The sequence below is a fragment of the Lacerta agilis genome, chromosome 8 (genome assembly GCF_009819535.1).
Source record: "Lacerta agilis isolate rLacAgi1 chromosome 8, rLacAgi1.pri, whole genome shotgun sequence".
Classification (NCBI taxonomy): Eukaryota; Metazoa; Chordata; class Lepidosauria; order Squamata; family Lacertidae; genus Lacerta; species Lacerta agilis.
In genome coordinates, this window is record NC_046319.1 from 50414209 (window position 1) to 50437191 (window position 22983).

At 45.9% G+C, this 22983-nt stretch overlaps 1 protein-coding gene and 1 non-coding gene across 6 annotated transcripts in view; both read right to left on the reverse strand.

The window, feature by feature from the left end:
• Positions 1 to 5062: 5062 nt before the first annotated feature.
• Positions 5063 to 22983, reverse strand: part of KCTD15 (potassium channel tetramerization domain containing 15) — a 64350-nt gene continuing 46429 nt past the window's right edge. For all 5 annotated transcript variants that reach the window (XM_033157402.1, XM_033157400.1, XM_033157401.1 and 2 more), the window contains exons 4-5: positions 15097 to 15402; positions 5063 to 6907 (exon numbers count right to left, since the gene is read on the reverse strand). In XM_033157402.1, the coding sequence (XP_033013293.1) occupies positions 6752 to 6907; positions 15097 to 15402 (462 nt within the window). In that variant the 3' untranslated portion in view covers positions 5063 to 6751. The remainder of the gene's footprint in view (positions 6908 to 15096; positions 15403 to 22983) is intronic.
• Positions 7301 to 7422, reverse strand: LOC117052549. The gene has a single exon (XR_004427288.1). It is a non-coding gene; the product is annotated as a U11 spliceosomal RNA (small nuclear RNA).

The following is a 22983-nucleotide window of genomic DNA, read 5'->3' on the forward strand; positions in this document are numbered from 1 at the left end:
CCTGCAGAGCTGCGACCAACCCCTTCATGGTACAGCTTCTGAAGGATGCTGAAGCTGCACTTCTTTACTCTGTCTTTTGACACTTGAGGTGTATGTTTTTAGGACCCACCTTATTTTTATGGTTGTAAATTGTTTTACACTGCTTTTTAACATGCTCTGGGACCTTAGGGTGAAGAGCAGGTAATGAATAAATTAAAATAATATTATTAACTACTAAAGAGCATAGAAAGAGCCCTGCTGGATAAGACTGATGGTTCACGGGGCCTTTTTGATTGTGGTTCCCAGATTGTGGGATGCCCTCCATAGCGAGGTGCACTGGCCCCCATCATTATTAATTTTCAGGAGGGCTGTGGAGAAAGTAGTTTGTTTTTTTGTTACAGCTTCAAACAAACAGATGACAAGAAACAAAAAAGGGAAAAGTAGAAGAAACGTCTATTTGCCCAAATGACGCTTCATATGACCAGGAAATACAAAATTCTCCTTTAAATATATTGTTTGTACAGAACGATTACAAACTCCTTCTGTTTATTAGTTTTAAGTTGTCTTGATGTCCCCCCCCCCTTTACATTACTGGAAATGCCTCCATTTGGACTAAACTTAAAATGCCTTGTCTGTACATGTTTGGCAAAGAAATAAAACAGTTTACTGAAAGAACGCATTGGAGTGACAAATAATTCATCGGAAGTGACTCGCTTCACATTGTCGTGTAGTCATAAGCAATGATCAAAAACATTTCGTGTTAAAATATTAACAGAATACCCACAAAGATATATTAATAACTCGGAGCTCTGAACGTTCTGCCATTGCTCTTGCCAAACATGCCGTAAAGCTGTCAACAAACATGGATGCTGTTTACGCAGCCAATTAACTCCTGCCGTTTCTGGCTTAAAGCAGATTTCCCCAAGATGCCCGGCAAAATGTTTCCTTTTCCTTTATCTTAACAGGAGGGGAATGGATAAGGCTTGGCGCTGGGAGGGAGGAGTGGAGGCCGCACCCTGCCCTGTTCACTAGCTCTCTGCCCAGCCAGCAAGCTGGCAGTAGCAATGAATGACCACGGCAGTGAGGAGGCAGACCCTGTTGAGGGAAGGGCCTCCGTGGAGGGTGTCTTCCCCAAAGACCCCCCTGAGACGGGAGCTGGCTCTGAGATTGTGCATATGGAGAAAGAGTGTGTCCCAACATCTGTTGCACCATTGCAAGGGATCCTGGACCGTTCCTCTCGAACAATACAGCACATCACTGGTACTCCTACCTGTGCTGCTCATTCGAGGTGCTCATTCTGTTGCAACAGCTTGAAGAACAGCACCTAGGGAAGCGGGGAATACCTGTTTTCTGGACCTCGTGCTCAGCAAAAAAAAAAAAAAAAAGGCATCCTAGCTGCATGGTTCAAGTCAGATTCAATTACTCTTTGTTTGCCTTCAAACTCGGATGCCTTTGTTGAGTACCAGTTGGGCTAGAGATGCAGCCTGACGGTTCTCTTTGTTTTGTAGGGCGCAGTCTGCTGCGGTGTAACAATGGAGAGAAAGAAAAGGACGGGGGCAGCTGCCACTGATATTGCTGTTCTAAGATGCACATTCTTTAAAAAATAAATAAATCACACGCAACTGAAACAAACTTTAATTCGGCAACCTGAAATCTGTAAGTGAAAAAAGACTTAAGTTTTCTTTTCCAGGGAGGGCCTCCGTCTCCCAGCGCAGTGATTGCTTCCACATGGCGCCCCCCCTCCCTCTAAACTGCTGTTTTGCAAGTAAGTGCCATGATGTCATGGCTCAAACTTTTCCATCGGCTGGAACCATTTATGGTGCCACCTTCCCCAAACTGAACAAGTAACTGAAGCTGATTCATGGAAATACTTTTTTTTAAAAAAACAAACCCAGAAACCCCGAGGACATCAAAATGAAATAAAGTAGGGCTGCAAATATTTTGAAAGTTCATTCTGAGAAAAGTATGGAGGCTTGGGGCCACTTCACACATGACGTTTTACCTAAATGGTGAGAAAGGGAAGGTATCGCATGACGATGTTGGATGCGCATCTCATGTTGGGAGCTGTAATTGGGAGCAGATTCTCAGCGCTTGTACACCCAGAAAAAAAGATCTTCACACATGGTCATACGTATCTTCCCTGTTGCTTCTATAAGCAAATACAGAGCTAAGATTCTGATTGATTCCGATGGATCCTGTGCCTGTTTGGGAGATCATATGGAGCTGGCCTAAGTGACCAAATAAAGTATGGGCTTGTAGGCTAAACTCGGGCAGGTTATGTTTTTCCAGCCTTAGTTCTGCTTCTGGGTCAGCTGACAGGATCCATCGCACTTGGTCTCTCTCTCCCCCACGCACCCTCCCCACCCCACCCCCCATAGTCATACTTCCATGCTTCATCTTTTTTTTAACTGCTGCCTCAACATTTTCACAGAAGTTTGTGCCCAGGACTTGAACGGGAATATAGTGCAACAGTTCTGACTCCCCATCACCATCGCCGAAATTCACCTGTAGATGCAAAAAAAGTTCCACAACGAAAACCCTCACTTATTCAATAAGGATTGTTTTGGAAACAAGAGACTGTAGAACCCCATAAAAATTATTAACGAAACACAAAATAGAACACAAACAAGTAAGTCTAATAGCATCTTAAAAACAGACAAATTTCTGTTGGCCTAAAGCTTTTTGTGGACCAGAGCCCACTTTATTAGATGCATGGGGTATTACCTTGAGTCTGAAGTGGACTCTAATCCACTACCCCACTGTGGTGTAGTGGTTAGAATGCTGGGTTAGGATCTGGGAGTCCAGGGTTCAAATCCTCAGTCTGGCACAAGACCACTGGATGACTTAGTCTGACTTCACAGGGCTGTTGTGATAAAAATGGGGAGGGAAAGATCCTTACTGGAAAAGTGGGACACAAATGTAATAACTAAAAGCAATAGCAGCTCACACCATAATAAATGTGTCAAATCTTTAAGATGCCACAAGACTCTCTGTTGTTGTTTTGCTGCAAGGGCTACCTCTCTGGAAGTTTTGAGTACATATCCTTTTGTTAAAAACAAACCCAAATGCCCCAAATTTCTGTGTTGAGGGACATAAATCATGTAGCTTCTACAACTTTTTAGTTTCCCAAACAGGACACATTCTTCGGAATGTATACTGGGGGAAAACCCCTCAAATTGAAGAACCTGCCATTAAAAAATGAACAAATGTAATTTTCTGGGGAAAGGGTTACTGACAGTTGAAGCTTTCCTCAGTTTTGTACGAAGACAGAGGGGATGATCCCCCAGATTCTCTTACTTGAGCATCACTGGAAACGAATAGGGAATGTGCAACAGGAGTTCTTTTTTCCAGGGAGAGAAACTTTCAGCGGATGGTACCGAGGTGAAAGAAGCTGAACTCCTGGTTTGCTGACAAAGGTGTAAAAGTAAAATAAGATTTCTGCATATTTGATCTTTTGACTTTATAGGAATGTCTGTGACATAATAAACAGCAAAGAAATTTGTTTATAAACTCACAGAATGATCTTCAGTTTTGCAAAAATCTTGAGGTAAGGGCAGGGGAAGTTATACAATATTAAGTGTATACAGTACTATACAATTCAACAGGCATCTTACATACAAAAATGATGGCCTTAGGACGTAGTCTTTTTTTAATTCAGAGTGCCATAAAAGTAGAAAAGATGTTAATTAAATGCATTTTACAGTGGCAGGTTTCTCTGCAGGTGCAGCAATTGTTCTGCATAGGTAACATAGACCAATGATAGCTTTTGGGGAGATTTGGAAAAAAAGAGATGACTGGATCTGGAGACTCAACTTTAGCTGCATCAATAAGACTTGGTGTTCAGAATACCCACCTACAGTTGTCAACTGACCTACCCCACTCCCACACCCAGTTCTGTTCTGTTCTTGTGTCTTTTAACAACAACTGGATCCACAGAAGTTAGCAGGTGAGGCTTTTCACAGGATGGAGATAGAGAGATTGACATTATAACTACTGCTCTTAAAAATGCAGCTACAATGTTGGCAACCCAACGTTGTACAAAGAACTGGCACCTCCTTGCTGCAGTTCTGTAGAAGCATCCCTGAAACCGACAGGAGGAAGTTATCCAAGAGCTCAACTGAGCTCTGGAGCAATGCCTGTTTATTCCAGTGAGTCCTGAGTAGGTTCCTGGTAGCTTGTTACAACATATCCTTCAACTTCCAAGGACCGAATCATAACAATCTGGGGTGTATCAATTATTAATACTCTTCAGAGTACAGTGGTATCTCTGGTTACGAATGCTTCAGGTTACCCAGAAGTAGCTGCTCCTGGTTGTTAACTTTGCCCCAGGATGCGAACGGAAATTGCCGATTGGGAGGGCCCATTAGTGAAAGCGCGCTTCAGGATAAGAACGGTTTCAGCTTAAGAACAGACCTCCGGAACGAATTAAGTTCATAATCAGAGGTACCATTGTAGACTCATTGAAACTGATTTACTCTTTGGCCACATTCGCAGCATAGATTTAAAGCATTGTGATACCACTTTAAACAATCATGAATTCTGAGAGTTGTAATTTGGTAAGGGTGGCTAAGAGTTGTTAGCAGACCCCAATTCCCCTCAGAAAGCTACAGTTCCCAGAGTGGCTTAAACACCCATCCATCCACCTTCACAGGGAACTCTCAGAATTGTAGCTCTGGGAGGGGAATAGGGGTCTCCCTGCAACTCTCAGCACCCTTAACAAACCAAAGCTCCCATAATTATTTGGGGGAAGCTGTGATGGTTTAAAGTAGCACCATACTGCTTTGAACATGTGGTTCGAATGTGGCCTGTGAACAATGTCACTAGCTGTGCAATCCTAAGGCGTATGGATGAGATGCCAAGGTGGTTCTACCACCTTATCCAATGCTCTGCCAGGTTCAAGCAGAAAAAATGCTTCACATTGCTATTTTCATCTTTCACCCTTCCTCCCGTAAGTCAAGATTGTGACTAAATATTTCTACAACCTTGTGGGACTGAGAGGGTTTTGGACCCAGCCACCCCCCTGTTGTCCTGCTGACACTGGAGCTCCTGTAATGTTTCCATGGGTGTTGCAATTCCAATTACATTTTTTAGTTAATCTGCCAGTGCAACACCATTCCCGCCATTATAGAGCCCTGTGCAATCAGGATACGATCAATAGGATCACAGCTGTGGGATCCGCCTGGTGTCTTTTAAACTAAGCCTATGCAGGATACGGAGTCCTCAGTGAGTGGAAGTCAGGGGTGGGGCCAATGGGTGTGATTCTGCTTTCCTCACCCACATGTTGATTGCACATTCATTTGTCATGCTTCTGTCATCAGATATCTGCAATGCTGAAATGCAGTTTCTGCTGAGTGATGGAAAGCTCACATCTTCTGAACCTTGAGTCCCAAACAACATTAATAACATTAGTTTTTAAAACATTTATTATAATGCAGGAACAGAAAAGCTGTGATCCCTTGCCAACTGTTTTTGGACTCCAACCCCATCAGCCCCAGCCAGTACAGCCAACATCAGGGATGCTGGGAGTTGAAGAAGTCCAATGACATTTGGAGGTTATTAGGTTCCCCATCCTTTGGGTAACAACTCCCATCAACAATGCTGGAGGGCTGGCATCTGAAGGGTACCAGATTGGTGAAGACGGCTGCAATGCATCACACAGAGAAATGAGCTCATGAGACAATGGTCTGATTCAATCAGGCAGAAAAGGTGTTCTGTTTGTGTCCTATATATTCTCAAAGCAACAATAACAATGGGTTTTAAATGAGGAAAGAAAGGTCGTAGCAGCTGCATGGCCCATTTCCACTTTCTGGATGACCCCCAAACTTAAAATCTGAGATGAATGAAAGAACGCCACAACCTTAACTCAAGTTCCATGGCAGTGCCTGTTTAATGCTGAACAATCTTATTTAGGAACTTGCTTTGAGTCTCCATTTCCGATTTTTTTTTTTTTTTTGCAAATGCTTTGCTGCAATTCAATCTCGTCAGTTGTGGGCAGACAAGGCAGCAAACGTGAAACCACTGCATTTATCTCAAAGCTGGGTTGTGCGGGACTGAAAAGAATTTGTAAAGAGTTCATTCAGCACCAGAAGAATACAAATCGGTCCCTGTTTGGGGTGGCTTCTGTACACAGACAACTGGAAGCGTCGTAGAAAAATAAGCCATTTGATACAATGCGCAAAGGCAATCACAGAAGGTTAACGGGGGGTGGACAAATGGAGATGCAAAAGGCTGTCAGACAGAATAGGACATGGCATTCATCGGGGGCAGGGGGGCGGGGAAGACACTTGGCACGATACCGTCTCCCTTTGGGCAGCTCCCATGTCCTTGATCGCACCAAGGGAGGAGGAGAAGGTCCCCCAGAAAGTTGGATGGTGCACTCCTTCAATGGGCATATTTGAACTGCGTTAAATTGGTCCTTCTACCAAAGTCCAATCAAAGGCCAGTTCTTCACTGAAGCTTTGTCTCCATTCCGCACGCTTTCCTGCCGAGAGGACAAATCCCACAAAACTTCACGATGCTGGGTGTGCCGCCCAGCAGTTGACTAATAAAACAAATGAAATTATTATTATTATTATCATTATTATTTTGTATGCTGTCTTTTTGCTTCCAGATAAAGAGTTCATGGCTGGCAATGGTGACAGGTAGTTTCAGAGAGATACCACTCGGGCAACGTTGCCCAGGTTAATACTGTCTTGCAAATCCTTAGTGTTTCCACACGAGACTATTAAAAACACTTCTACGTTCACAAAGGAAGGGGGGAAGGGGGGTGTCTTTAGTCCAGGGGCTCTTGCTTTATCCTGATTGTGGTGTTGGGCTGCAGTCTCCTGTCCTCACGACATAGTACATATTCGCTGAACTGAGAGGAATCCACACCTCCTCCGCAGGACGCCGCCACGTTGAAGCCCTTCTGGAACAACCGTTCAAGCACCTGAGGAGGAAAGCACCAGTTAATATTGGACAAGGCTCCGTATCAAATGTGCTCATGACTCTGAAAGAACCAAAGGAATCCCACTGAACTGAAAGTACGAGTCCTATATCTACCCATGGGAGCCAGGACACGCAATGAGGAGGAGGAGGAAGAAGAGTTTGGATTTGATATCCCACTTTATCACTACCCGAAGGAGTCTCAAAGCAGCTAACATTCTCCTTTCCCTCCCTCCCCCACAACAAACACTCTGTGAGGTGAGTGGGGCTGAGAGACTTCAAAGAAGTGCGACTAGCCCAAGATCACCCAGCAGCTGCATGTGGAGGAGCGGAGACACGAACCCGGTTCCCCAGATTACGAGTCTACCGCTCTTAACCACTACACCACACTGGCTCTCAAAAATACTTCCCGAGCACAAAAATTATGCTTCCGAAATCTCTTGATAGCGATTCTGCACAGAAAGAGGCAAAGCCGCAGCCACCCCTCTCCATGTGCCACTCACAGCAGAAGCCCTTAGGTTAATGGGCGACAGTGCAAAGGTTATGCAGTTATTTCTTTGCTGAAGTCTCTGTGCAGCCCCACATATAGGACTCCGCACATGTCAACTAGGGTTGTATTTCAGGCACGGGGAACCATGCATTCATTTTCCTGATTAATATGCTAGTGCTTATGTCCTGTGGTCCTTTCACACCGCAGTACTTGGTGTGTTTTGAAATTGTGAATTGTGCTATGATTATTTTTTTACCGATACACCAGCTTGTTGAGCTAAATTTCATTCACACCAGTGGGGGGGGGCACAACAGCAAACCACGTTGGACAATGTCGCTGCTCCCCCAAACCTTTCCACACAGGTGTGTGTTTCTTTTCCCCCATCAAAGCAGCAGGAAGAAAACGGTATGCTACTATACGGCCCTACTCACTTTACTCCCATGATATTCTGGGTTAAAGGGGCTCTAAGCATATAATGTTTTAAAGGAATCAAGTAACATGGAAATGAGTGCTAAGTTTGCCCTAAATCCCATTAGTTTTCCGGAAGTGGCTTGTATTGCTGTGTGAAAGCGCAAATATAATTCAGAAATTAACAGTTAGGGAAACGGTGAGGAAATGGTATGAACTGCCATGTGAATGCAGTCTGAAAACAGAAAATGGCCGGCCCAAGGCAAACAGCTGCGCTGGCTGAGGCTGATGGGAATTGTAGCCTAAAAGATCCAGGGGGCACCAGGTTGGCAAAGCCTGCTTTAGAGAGCCAGTGACAGTCACAACCAATATTAAATAAGATGGACCAGCAGTCTGACTCAGGGTAAGGATCAAAGCAGAGGATGATATAAGGGTGATATAATGAACATCCTGGTTTTTTTTTCTTCACCCTTAGGAAGGCCCCATATTATACAGTAAAGTTGTCACTGGAGTAAAATTTTAGACAAAAGGCGATTTGTAGCTCAACTTTCCCCCTGTGGCTAAAGGTTTGTATTATTACCTAACTTTGAAGAAAAAGTGCTTCCACTGGCTACAGACTCACAATCTAAGAGACTCGACACAAAAGGAAATAGGAATGGGGTGGGAGGAGGAAAGCAGCCTTGGAGCTCCAAGTGACTAATGGTTGGGGCCAGGTTGGTCTCCCCATGGCCGTCTATGCGCAGTGTTTCCTTGTCCAGCCAGAAGACAACCCTGTGAAACAGGCTAACTTTAGGAGGAAAGTGAGGCTCAGGGATGGAGTCTGACTCATAAAATGCTATCCATTTTGTCCACAGCTGAAGAGGCACTTGAGCTCATGCCTTCTGTATCCAGCCCTACTCAATGGCTTTCCTTTTTCAAAGCCATCTCAGCTTCCTGCAGATGGACGCTCTCTGGACTATTTAATTTGTGAGTGTTGCCCTGCAAAGTATTTTGGTCTCGTGGTCCAGAGGTGGTGAAAAGGGCCCCCGAGAGCTAGCTAGACTCTGCATGATACATTTCTGGTCTTTTCAGGATCTCCCAGCATATTATGCAGCGATAATTCTATAACTTATTCCTAAATGACTGCAGCGTGATTAAAGTCTTGCTTACAGCAAACCTCTGCAGAAAAACCCAAATATTAATCAAACAAACAAGCACTCTGCAGGGCAGTTCAGTACATTATGGAGTAAAATACTGGCTGGTAGTGATATTGATGCTACCTCTTAAGGAAAAGCAACGTTGGGGCTTCAGTCATCATAAAATGAGGCCATAACTCATCATTAATATGCTGTGCTAGATGGGAGGAGAAAAAGCAGCAGGCTGTTATGAGCATCTTCTTTACTGGTGTATCCATTCTGGCCGCTAAGGGATTTTCCTACCAAACAGGTTAGGGTATTCAGAGTGTATGTGTGCTGTTAATGTGCCTGTGTTTATATTCCTGCCTGTGCCCTTCAGCCACCTAAAGTAAGTCCTCACCGCTAATCTCAACTGGGCAGCCAGTCAGAATGGCTGCTCAGCACTCCAACTCTGGGATGCCACCTGGTTTGTGATATCAACCTGAGCTTTGAAGGGGTTCAAGGACACCTCCATGGCCCAGCAGAACTGCAAACTCCTACTTGGCGTTTCCCCCCTGCATCCATGAGAAGAGCCTGCTGGATCAGGACAAAGGCCCATCTAGTTCAGCATCCTGTTCTCACAGTGGCCAACCAGGTGCCCCAATGGGAATTCCACAGACAGAACCCCAACACAAGAGCCCTCTCCCCTCTTGTGGTCCCCAGCAACTGGTATTCAAAAACATTCCTGCCTCTGACCGTGGAGGCAGAGCATAGGGATCGTGGCTGGTAGACATCAATAGCCCTCTCTTCCATGGATTCATCTAACCCTCTTTTGGTGGCCATTGCTCCCTCCAGTGGGTCCCATCGTTAAACTACGTAGAATGAATGAAGAAATATAATATGAAGCGCAAATGTCATTGTTTCAAAGGACAGCCAAGCAAGATGAACATTCTCTGACAGTAAAATGCTACAACAGGCTTATGAATAAATGTTTGGTTCAACAACTTAAGAACAAACAAGGCAATTCAGCTACTCGAGAATACAAAATTCATAAGCAACGTAGTGACACACGACAAGGGGATTATCAAATAATACAAGCTGTCGTTGTGTCAAAAGCGACACACCTCATCCCACGCCTCCCCAACTCTGCTCTGGCTGCCAATATACTAAAGGAGGAAGGCTGGGGACCTTTTCGCAGTTGAGGGCTGGGCAATGAAAACACATGTCACCTTAGTAGAGCAGGCTAGCTTTTGTACACACTGGCATGCCTCTCTATCCCCCATCCAGGCAAGGAACCCATAGGCTCCCAGATGGTGTAAGGTTAGTGACTGCTTGCAGGTTTCCAACAGGCATCTGGCTGCCCGCTGAGAGAACAGGGTGCTGGATTACACCGGCCATTGGCCTGATCCAGCAGGACTCTTCTTAAATTCATAGGTTCAGTGCTCTCCCCAGAATCCAAGACCTACCGAATCCCCTTACAGAGCACAGATTATATGGTTTGCCTGAGGTGATTATAAATATTTCGGTGAACTCCTCCATCCTTTCCTTTCTCCCTCCTGCTTTCAATTCCAAAGTCTTCATTTCACTTTCTTTTGGTAGGCAACAGGCAGGCCTCCTTTCCGCCAGCCACTTGGGCTTCCCAAGTCATGCCAGGCAAAGCTGTGCTTTGATCTCTTCTCATGGCTTCTCTGGAGCCCTGCGAGCACTGACTGGCCCTGGGACAGGCGCACTGGCTTGGTGTTTGAGGAGGCAAACATCTGCCTCGTTCCCCTGACTTCGGCCCTGATCTTGTATCACTTCGCTATGCAAGAATGTGAAAGGACCCGAGGGAGAACGAGCAAAAGGCCTAGAAAGAAAGAAAAATACCCTTTTTGGGGTAAAGATAAATAAATGAAAGGAGGGGCGGGGGGAAGAGAGAACAGTGCACCTGCTTAAAGCACCTGGAATGACCATCACACAGTTTTGGAGAAAATTAGACAGGGCCTACCTTACTATTTGGTACATGAAAGTGTGGAATAGTGCCCTGCTGGAAAAACTAACTAATAAGCTGTGAGTCCTTAGGTGTGAAAGAAAGAAGAATGATTCCGTACCTGTTTGGTCTGATTTTATTTCATTTGTAAGCACGAAGGAACATGGTTGAGGACCTTCCCCAACTGCACCTTGGCCTATGAATGAATATGGCTGATTCAGCAACTCAGGGCATTTGAATACTTTAATTCATGCTTTGTGACCACAGACAGACAGATATGCTTCTGAATACTAGTTGCTGCAAACCACAGGAGTGGACAGTGCTCTTCCGATTGGGACCTGCTTCTGTGTTTCCCAGAAGAAGCATCTGGTTGGGCAATGTGAGAAAAGGATGCTAGACTGCAGGGGACATTTGGCCTGATCCAGCAGCCTCTTCTTATGTGCCCTTCCCTTGCCACACTTTTAGGCTGCAAGCAACCCAAAGCACGCTTCCCCTTGACACATGTTTCACTGAAATCAATGGGAGCAATTTCCAAGTTCACAGTATTCAGAACTGAGACGTCTCCCGTTGTTTCTCTGGGGCTAAACATCTCCAATTCTGCCAGTCTTCCCTCCCGGAAACTGCCTTCAAGATAGATCCCTTTAGAATCATTCTCATAGCTCTCCTCTCCCAATTTGTTCAAAGCCTTCTTGAAGTGTGCTGCTAACCAGAAGGAAACACTCTAAAAGAGATCATCTCTGTGGCGAACTGAGCATGATTTCCCAAGTTTCAGAAACAGAACATCTCTTGTCATAAACTGGGGAAGGCCTTGGCTTCTTAAACCACAGTGTTTTATCGTTGAATTTGCTATCTGTTGTAACGATGCTTACGGTCGTTATGTTTTTGCAAGGAAAAATGGCATTTCTGGCATCTGTGATTTTAATAGAAAACCTACAATGGGAGGGATGCGTGTTGCATCTCCCCCCCCCCCCAAAAAAGGTCCTTTCCAGCCATTAACATTAGCAATGTTGAGGAAAACAAGTCATGAATTAGCAACAAAATTGTGAAACCCTGACCCCATAATTCTTAAGAGCCAGTGTCGTATAGTGGTTAGAATGCCAGACTAGGACCTAGGAGGTCAGGGTTCAAATTCCTACTCAGTTACTGGATGATTTTGGATCAGTCACTGCCTCTCAGCATAGCTCACCTCACAGTGTTGTTGTGCGGATTAAATGAGGAGAATTGTGTACGTCACCTTGAGCTCCTTGGAGAAAATGGTAGCATATAAAACCCCACGGCAGCCATTTTGTGACTGGCGCCTACAGCACTGTTTCAAAACCTAGACCGACCTTTGCTGCGGTTAAGTTTACCTCATCAACCTTGTTGGTTTTATTTGTTTACTTAAAGGCAATTCTATTTTCTTTATCTTTAAAAATCGGCATTGTTCAAACATAAAACAGAATTATAAAAAAGATGTAAAAATAGGAATTTACAAATAACAAGGTTGAATCTCATTGGCCAGGGAAACTCTGTGCCAAAAGATATGTCTTCACGGGATGTGGGACGCAACTGATGGGCGCTGCCTCCATCAGAAGGAAGGGCATCTCACAGGGAAGGGCAAAAGGCAGGAAATGCCTGCTTTCGAGTTCACTGCCCTGCAATGTTCTGTAAGGCGTGCCTGCCACTTTGCCACTGAAAATGGTCTTTGAAATGCATCAAGAGGTAATGCAACATACCGTATATACTGAATTATTTTTCAGGTAAAATGGACAATAAGCTCGCAAGCACCCGCTTCTGCGATACCACAATTTGCAACACCTGATGTTTGCAGCAGACAAAATTTGAAGGTGTCGCTGAGAAAGAGTCTATACATAGCAGAGGGTGTTGTGCGTCTTCATTAAACAGAACAGCACGAACTCCATCCTCTGTTCTCCTTCAAGAGCCGTGCATTTTAAGGTCGTACAGGGCTTAACGATTCCATTTTCTGAGAAAGCATTTGTGACTAGGATGTGGGGCGAGTCCCCTCTCTCCAGTTATGAATTCAAGCCAGTCTGGTTACCGCCCCCTGACCCCAATTAAAAATCGTAAAATGGAATTTCAGAATTAAGAAAGTATCCAGATGCAGAATGTGGACCTTCAAAATTCTAAGCCAGCCTTTGCCCACACCTGGCACCTTCCAGATGTTTTCGACAGCAACTTCTGTCAGCTAAATTGCAACCCGAAACACCTGGAGGGCATTGTGTGGGCAAAGGCTGTCCTGAACCTCGAGGACAGATTGCTGTCACAGTTTCAAATCCCCTGCCTAACCATCAAAATAGGAGTGAATATCAGCAAGCTAGAGATTAACACTGAAGACTCTGTCGCTGTGGAGGGCTGGGATGTTTGTTAACCTGAAATGAATCTTAAGCCATTTAGATTTAGATTGGGCAGGGAACAACCCCGGGGTATAAAACAACAAGCTCTGCCGTACAACTTGTTGAAGAGAGGAGACCTCACTATCATGGTATAGCCCAAGAGGTTGCCAACCTTTTGGGGCATGTGGGTAAAGAAGAAGAAGAAGAAGAAGAAGAAGAAGAAGAAGAAGAAGAAGAAGAAGAAGAAGAAGAGGAGGAGGAGGAGGAGTAGTAGTTTGGGTTTGATATCCCACTTTATCACTACCCTAAGGAGTCACAAAGCGGCTGACATTCTCCTTTTCCCTTCCTCTCCCACAACAAACACTCTGTGAGGTGAGTGGGGCTGAGAGACTTCAAAGAAGTGTGACTAGCCCAAGGTCACCCAGCAGCTGCATGTGGAGGAGCGGAGACATGAACCCGGTTCACCAGATTACGAGTCTACTGCTCTTAACCACTACACCACACTTGCTCTCTTACAGCTGTGAGCTGGAGAAGCTGTTGTGGGCACCATCCCCACCAACCTATTCTATTGGCTTCAATAAAACACTTATTTCAAATGTATTTTCTGTGGGGGAAAGGGGCCCCTATGGGTGCCAGTGAAGGATTCTGTGGGTGCCATGTTGGCATTCCCTGCTCTTGCATAAAGGATAACAGACTGGGGAAATGATTTGCCTTGTTTGGGTTGACAAAACCACAATGTTTTTTATTTTATTTTTTATAGGCCTTTTTGAACTGCATACTACTCTTCACCTGGGCCAGGTATTCAGAGCAATAAAATTCCCACCACCCAAAGTGCCGCAGTGACTTGTTTTGCAACTGATTTCACTTGGTTTCTCGCTGTAGCCTCAAGCCCATTTGCTCTGCCCAAAACATCCTCTGCCAATGGAGGCCTTTCCATGCTCACTCTCCCCTGCCCGTACCCCCTGCCAAACATCCTGAGACAGGCAGCTGGATGCTCAACGCCTCCAATGGAAATGCGCTCATTGCTCTGGTCCTTGCTAATGAGTGTTGAACCATCAAGGCTGCTCAGGGCCAAGGTCCGCTGTAGGGTAGCCCTCCCATGGGCAAGTTCCCCTATTTGGGGCCGGGGAGGGGGGGGGGGAGAAAGCCGCTCAGAGGGGTTTGCCAAATCGCAAAATTACATTTCCCGCATCCTACCTACCCGTCTTTCCTTGTTTCATATGTTAATTTTAAAATCTTAAATAAAAAATAAAAAGAAAGAAGAGGGGAAAAAAATAACTAACTCAATCAAACCCCCATAAAAACCTTTGAGTATAAAGTGGAACACATTTTGTTTAAAATACTCTGGGCAATTTTTATAGAACATCCTCTTGGAGGGGAAAAAAAGTGCAGAGATCATTTTTTTAAGTCCATCCCGGAGGCTCTATCATTTAATTATGAGTGGGACATAAATTATGCATTTACACATTGTTGCGTTTTCTATAAAGTGGCATGGAGAAGCGGCTTCCCCCCTCCCTTTCCTCCTTTCCCCTCTTCTTCTTCTTTTTTTTGTAGTTTTGGTACACTCTTTTTTTCTTCCTAGGGGCACTTTGGAGGGAAGAAAGGACTGCGGGGTATGAGCTGATGAAAAAAAATTAGCATTTGTCAGCCTAACGCCATTATAAGATCAGCATGGTGCTAACACACACAAAAATCTAAATCTCTCTTTCTCTCCCCCACCAACAACTTAGAATTAAGGGAAAAGAGAAGGGGAGAGAGAGAGAGGGAAAACGCCCATGATCTCACCAGGCAAAAAATGCCTCCCTTCTTCCAGTGACACAGAGGCAAATGGGCAGGAGGGTCTAAACTGCTTAGTACTGAACGCGAAAAGAAAATGGTAGAACGGATGAGGCCCATTACCTGCACCGAATTCAACCGACAGTATCCGTTCAAAGGAAACCTAATGACGTGGGTGGGGTCTTGGTTCCAGCCTGCGTTGACTGAGTTGCACATGACGTCCCCTGTCTCCGGGAAGATCTCCTCGATCAATGCCTTCTCTCCGCTCAGTGCAATCCTTTCCCCGAGATCCGGAGTCACCCTTACAACCAAGCAGTCACAGGGCTGGAAGTGCTTCCTTTGTTCCTTCTCCTGCTTCCATCGCTCCAGCTCCTTGATCATCGGCTGCAGCTGGTAGTACTTGGCCTCTTCGTATAAAAGATTAAAATCCTTTTAAAAAAGGGAGAGAAAGAGAGCTCACGTATCTCAGCACTTATGGATTTCAAATACCTAAATCCAAATCCAAATCTCTTATCTATGGCTATACAGTCGTACCTTGGAAGTCGAACAGAATCCGTTCCAGAAGTCCGTTCGACTTCCAAAACGTTCAAAAACCAAATCGTGGCTTCTGATTGGCTGCAGGAGGGTCCTGCAGCCAATCAGAAGCCCTGTCGGACATTCGGCTTCCAAAAGAACGTTTGCAAACCGGAACGCTCACTTCCGGGTTTGTGGTGTTCGGAAGCCAAGACGTCCAAGTACCCAGGCGTTCAGGATCCAATATACGGCTGTATCTATATCTATACACACAGGTAGGCAAACTAAGGCCCGGGGGCCAGATCCGGGAATCAGCGTGTTTTTACATGAGTAGAATATGTGCTTTTATTTAAAATGCATCTCTGGGTTATTTGTGGGGCATAGGAATTCATTCATTCCCCCCCCCCTCAAAAAATATAGTCCGCCCCCCTACAAGATCTCAGGGACCGTGGACCAGCCCCCTGCTGAAAAAGTTTGCTGACCCCTGTCTATACACATAATCTGTCCGTGAAGAGGAAATTATGCATGTAATCTCCAACAGGTTTTGGGGGAATGTGCATATCTCAACTGAATTTTGTACATTCTCTGGTCAATGTGCACAGTCTCAAAAAAGAAAAAAGAAAAAGCCTTCCCTCCATCTCTAGTTCAGAACTGTGCAATCTGCACCCTGCAGGCTGCTTCTGTCCACTTCCTGATCTTGCGGGGATCACAATACCCTCTTCACAGATCAGCCAAGCAGCAAGAAGAAGGGGTTGGTTTTTCCCCAGAAAACAATATTTTCTGGCAGTCCAGCCTTTTCCCACCACCCTCAGTTGTTCCTCAGTCAGCTGAGAAGCACAAGAGGGACTGCAGGGAGAAGAAAAATGTGACCCATCACATCCTACAAACCTGACAGAAATGCCCCCCCCCCACCATGCTGCTATTACCGATAAACTGAGGTAAAAGCTCAATCACAGCATGGAATCCGTCATCATGGGGATTTTAGTGGAAGGAAAAGTTCACCAGGAAGGTTTACCTACACAGGAAAAAGTGCTTGGAAATGCACTGTTTCCACCAGGGAGGAATCTGCCCCTGCCTCCTTCTTGTGCACCAAGGGAAGTACCTGGGCCTTGAGGTGGAGGAGAGGATTGAGGTAAGCACAGCCTTGCTTGAAACAGCTTGCCTGAGGGTTATCCTTGCTCCAGCCCTTTGTGTAACCATTTGAGCTGGATGGTGCCCCTGCTTGAATGCACACCACAGCTCTGAAAACCATGGAAATGGGAGGACCTTAAGGGACTACTGTACCCGTAGCAGAAATAACAGTGCTTAATAAAGACTATTCCAATGCAACACACTGGATGTCTGAGGCCAAGGAGCTAGCTGCTCAGTTCAAGTCAACATGTGGAATTCAGGATAGCCACCCTAAGCCCCCTTAGTTCCCCCTTGCCTGCCTGCATCTTTCCTGGCAACAACACACAGCTCTCTAATAGTCTCCTGTTCAATTTGCACCTTGACTTCTCCTTTCAGAAACTCCAGGTTTCCACCATCTCTTGTGTCCTCTGGACCCTTCCTAATTTGCCCCACTCTACTGAGCCACCCTTTCTCTTCACCAACTTCCCCAGCACTCTTCACTCCTTCCCTCAACAACATACACACCCCTCTCCTGACCATAAGAGCTTCCTTGCCTCTGAGTGCCATTCTTTCGATTCCTTGGGTCCCAGGGGGACCTCTTTTCAGTTCTGTGCATAGTAAGAGACTACTTTCAATCCCAACCAAACAGGCAACTCTCCTTTCCTCACAGAAGATGGACAGAAATCATTCCCCGAACAACGTCACAGTCTTCACTTCTACAAGCACAATTCAATACAGTTTCTCTCAAGATCTTTTTTACAATTCCCCTAAGGGAAGATGCTGCTATGACCTGAACGTTGCAGATGGGGGCTGAGGCTGGGGGCAAGGGAAGCTGCTGAATGGAGGTTCATGGTAGAAGTGTGATTTGAAAGTTCCTGGTTCTTAGCTGTGTGTGTTTTGGTTACTATGCTAAATGAACTCTCATGGAAAAAAGAACACTCATCCGTCCATGGAAATCTGGCAAACAAGCTGACTGCAAAAAAAAGAAAGAAAGAGCCAGCCTTTGGAATTCCCCACTACAGGACAGTGTTCAGGCAAAGCATTTCACAATGTTCCTCAAATACTTGGCAGCCAGCCCTACGGCACGACAAGAACTTGAATGGAGCTCGACTTAACCACACCCACAGAGTACAGGAAGTCTCATCTTAATATCTACAATGATAAGAGTCAGTTGCAAAGCTAAAGATCTCACTGGGGCTAGGAAGGAGACTTCTTTTGATCCTTCCAGAAGATTTGGACTGCAACTCTTATCATTAGTCCAATGTAGCATCCAATTTCCTTTTGAGTGGGTTGAGAGAAGCCTGCTTTAAGTTAGCAGAAGCCTGTCTTAAAACTTGGCTTTTCCTTCATTCTCTGGTGTAAAGAAAAATATGCAAATTAATTTCTGGTGGCTTTTCTTTTTGCATCAGATATATTACGTTCTGGGATCCTGTTAAGACTCTGCCAATCTTAGGGTCCTGGTAGAAGATGAGAAGGAAGGAAGGTTCTGCACTTAGGCAGGAAGAACCAGCTGCACAAATGGAAGATGGGAGACACCTGGCTTACTAGTAGTACAGGTGAAAGGATCTAGGGGTCTTGGTGGATCACAAGCTTAACATGAGTCAACAGTGTGATGCAGAAGCAAAAAATGCTAATGCTATTCTAGGCTACATCAATAGATGTATAGTGTCCAGATCAAGGGAATCCATATTCTGCCTTGGTCAGACCACACATGGAATACTGTGTCCTGTTCTGGGTTATCACAATTTAATAAGGATATTGACAAGCTGGAACATGAGATGATGGCAATCAAGATGATCAAGGGTCTGGAAACCAAGCCTAATGAGGAATGGTTGAAGGAGCTGGGTATGTTTAGCTTGGAAAAGAGGAGACTGATAAGAGATATGATAGCCATGGAAGATGGAGCAAGCTTGTTTTCTCCTGCTCTGGAGGGCAGGACTCGAACCAGTGACAAGAAAGTAGATACCAACTAAACTTCACGAAGAACTTTCTGATAGTAAGAGATGTTGACAGTGGAACAGTCTCCCTCAGGAGGCTGTGGACTATCCTTCACTGGAGGTTTTAAAGCAGAGGTTGAGTTGCCATCTGCCATGGAAGCTTTAGCTGAGATTCCTGCATTGCAGGGGGTTGGAGCTTGGGGTCCCTTCCAACTCTACAATTCTATTACTTTCTCATTTTGATCTTTTTCAACATTCCTTTTGAGAACACACACACACACACACACACACACACACACACACACACACACACACCACTTTCCTGGAAGGTGGTGTTTCTTGGTTGAATAGTCTGCCAATTCATGCCCACCCCCACAAACCCCTTCAGTATACCTTCAAAAGTTTTCACCTACAGATCACACAAAAGAGTTGCACCCTCTCCCAGTAATGCAAAATTTTCAAAGCTGCTCCCAATTTGTGTCTGGCCCCTTTTCAAAGAACTTGCTTTGACCTACAGAGACCTTGGTTCCTGAAGGATTCCCTTTCTCCATATGTACCTAGCTGTAGCTTACAGTCCTTTGAGCAGGCCCTTCTTCAAATGCCTCATTAATCTGAGGTTTGAAGGGTGGTGGGGTGGGACAGAGGGCCTGGAACTTTACACCCTCCCTTGAGGAGCCCCACATGCCCTAGTGACGGGCCCACCCAAGTCTTTGAGGACAAGTGGCCTAATGCCACACCAACTGTTCAGAAAAGGAGCCGGATGCCTGATTATCACATCAGTGACTTTTAATTTTGTCCTTTCACCCAGGAGAAGGGCCTTTTGTCCATGTTGACAGGGCAGCACCCAAGACAGCCTTGGAAGGCAGGAGTGAGATTTTGTTCCCAGCCTTGCTGCGCCCGGGAGTTTGCTAACACCCCTGCTAATCTGATGCTGCTCATCTGATACAGGCGTGATTTCACTCCCACTTTGTTCTGATGACTTAGGGCAGAAAATGACAGAGAATTCAGCCTGGAAAAGTGCTGACATGGAAAGAAATGGCAAGGAAACCTAAAGCACCTTCTTTGCAGCTCCCTGCAAGGGGCAAATGGCAACCCACAGACTCCATCGACTAACAGAGTCCAGCTAGTTGAGATGTGTTCACTGGCTGCTAACGTTAACAATTCTCTGGTTCAGGAGTCTGCATACAAGGCACCACATTCACAGAAGTCTCTGCTTGGCTGTAGTAGCTCTAACAGCTGCTACAGGCATGCGGAGCCCCTCCATTCCAGCCTTCTCAGCAGTGCCAGTGGTGCTCCCCTGAATATGGCTCTTGGGCTGAGAGATGTTCTTGCTTTAGACCTTCCTGTGTTTAGCACGAAGGTCTGTGCAGGGTTTCTTAGTGCATCTTAGGGACCCTGCAAAGATATTCCTTCACACTCAGGAGGCACAAGTATCAAGGCACCTTGGGACCTTGGCTGCCACCTCCCCCTGCCCCAAATTTAAGCCCTCTCATGTACAGATGAAAACCTGAATGGGTGTTGTGTAAGAAACAGATGTACAGGCTTGCTCCATCAGTTAAACTAAAAACGACTGAATCCTGAATAGAAGAGGGTGGCCAGGCAGATTTGGCCACTGTAATATGTACAGCCACCAGTCCTTAGCGTGGGCTATGGGACTCCTGTGGCTCTAGGTTGCTCTTGGGATCAGGCTACCTGCCCAGAGACAGCCCTGTTCAGGAGGCAAAGAAAAACAGCCACTTTGAGCAATAGATAACGGGGGCTACTAAGGGTGGCCCAATCGGGCTGGATGCACCAGTATGTTCTCTGAAATGAATGGAAGCCCCACAAGAGTATGGCAGCCCCGTATTCATTTGTCTTGAACTCCTAGGATGTCCATGTGTGACGGCAAATGTACCTGGAGGCATCATGCAGTCTCTACAGGGAAGCTGTTGTTCTGTGTGCATTTGAAGGTCCAGGACAGACCTTCTTCTTCAGAGTAGACATGATCAATAGAGGGGGATCAGTCTGGATGAAACCCTGGGTCCCTTCCAAACCTGCAATCCTGTATCTCTGAGGCTAGAATGTATAAGAGGGAACCTGTTGGACTGGTCAAACCAGTCTCTTTGTCTATTTCTTCATGCAGTGCATAGCTAAACTATGGAACTCATTTCCCCTAGGAGGCAGCGAAGGCCACCAACCTAGACGGCTTTAAAAGAGGATTAGACAAATTCATGGAGGAGAAGGCTATCAGTGGCTACCACCCATGATGGCTATGCTCTGCCTCCACGGCTGGAGACAGCAATGCTTCTGAATACCAGTTGCTGGAAACCACAGGAGAGGAGAGTGCTCTTGCGCTCGGGTCCTGCTTGTAGGTTTCCCACAATCATCCAGTTGGTCACTGTGGGAACAGGATGCTGGAGTAGATGGGCCGTTGGCCTGATCCAGCAGGCTCTTATTATGTCAAGGTAACGACCTGAACTTCTCAACTCTGTACCCAACTTCTGCATCTTAAGTGAGTTCCGTTGCCAGAGAAATAAATGGTTGGGCCTTCCCCACCCGGCTGGCATGTAGAAGAACATTAGCTAGATAAGTTGTTGTGTGAGAGAGCAGAAATCTGGATCCTGGAGACACAGAGACATGTCCTGCTCTGTGGGGAGCCCAAGGTGGGCTTTGGGGCTTCTCTGGAAATCAAATGGAGAAGCAAGATCTATTGGGGTTTCAATGCTGTCACAGCCTCTTCATCCAATAAATAGGTTATATATGTGTGGAAATAAAACCGTGCATCCTAAAGAAACCACGGTCTCCGCTGACCTTCGTTCCAAGGAAACCAAACCCTGGGGAAAGTGCTTGGAACTCCTGGTGCCTCTTACAACTCGGTGGCTGGGATGGCACTTGACAATACTCTTTCTGCACAGGCAGGCAGGTGCTTGTGCCTGGGTCTCAGCGCATGTAGTGACTGACGCATGCTAGGTGAATTGTAGGGGGTGGGGGGCTGAGGAAGCCTGCAGAGCCAGGCCTGCACCCCATACCTTCTGCTTGCTACATGAAACAACTTTGCACTCCTCTGACTCAATGGAGCAACAGCAGTGAGCGACAGGAAGGACCCCCTGAGCCAGTAATTGCTGCCGTATTTACAATTCACAAGCCCATGAAAACTGTATTAACTATTAGGAAAAGGTGCTCTCAAGGGGTGGGGGGGAGGCTGTCAAAGGTAGAGCACTTTCAAGTCTCATCTTATTAGCAACTGGAACTGTAGTTAATATTCACTGTAAACACACCAGTCAGATGCGATAATAGAGACTCGCTAGCGAGGAACACATATGCAGCTGCCTCCGTAGCTCAGCCTGAAAACAACACTTAAAAATTGCAATCCTCAGAGGCAGAAATTCTCAAAGTATATATTTGGAAGCGGTCCCGTCGAAATCTGAGGATCGACAACTTCCTGTGTGGTTTGCACCGTTCTGCCTCCCAGCCAATGCAAAAATACGTCTGCAATCCTCTGGTCTCAGCGTTTTTTATTTTATTTTCTCCTGCACTTCTAAGTACAGGCAGATTTCTAAATGAGAGCCAGTGTGGTATAGTGGTTAGAGTGCCAGACTAGGATCTCGGAGACCAGGGTTCAAATCCCCATTCGGTTATGAAGCTCGCTGGGTGACCTGGGGGGGGGGGGCAAGTCACCACTTCTCAGCCTAAACTACCTCATAGGATCGTTGTGAGGATTAATTGGGGTGTGTGCTTGATGAAGCATGTAAGCCACTTTGCACTCCTTGGAGAAAAAGGTGGGATATAAACGCAACAAACAAACAAACTCATGGATCATTGGAGCCATGGGGAACCAGCACAGCTTGGCTCCCTGCCTGGGGCAACCCAATTCTGTGTGGAGACAGGTGACTTCCAAAACAATGAAAAATAGTAGAGTTTTTTTTTATGGGGGGGACACTTATCTGACTTTGGAAGTCCCACACTCACCTTTCCTCTCCCTCCCTTTCAGCAACCTCAGCTCCTCCAATTCCCCACAAAGCCCCTCCTCTGTAAAAGCCCCTTACCCACCTGGGCTGGTGGTGGGAACAGCAGTAGCAGCCCTCTAGTCGCTCTGCAGTTAAGAGGCAAGGAGGAAGGTCTCTCACTCTCCCCCTCCCCCAGTGTTCTTGGGAAATGTAGCTCTTGGGAAAGCTGTCCAGGGTGCTGGAGGGGGAGTGTAATTGGCCAGACTAACTGGATATAAACTTTCCACCACCACATGCGGTATAACCGCATGTTCTCTTTTTGTACTGTTTAACTCTCTAATGTTTCAGTAACTACTGGCTGCCAATTAGCTACTGGGCTGGATTCAAAGTGCTGGCATAGACTGGGACCTTGATGCCTCAACGATTGCCTCACTCCTTATATATCCAATGGATAACTGCTTTCTGCATGATCCTACTGCAGATACCATCTCTCTAGGACAGTGGTTCTCAAAGGGTGTGGCATG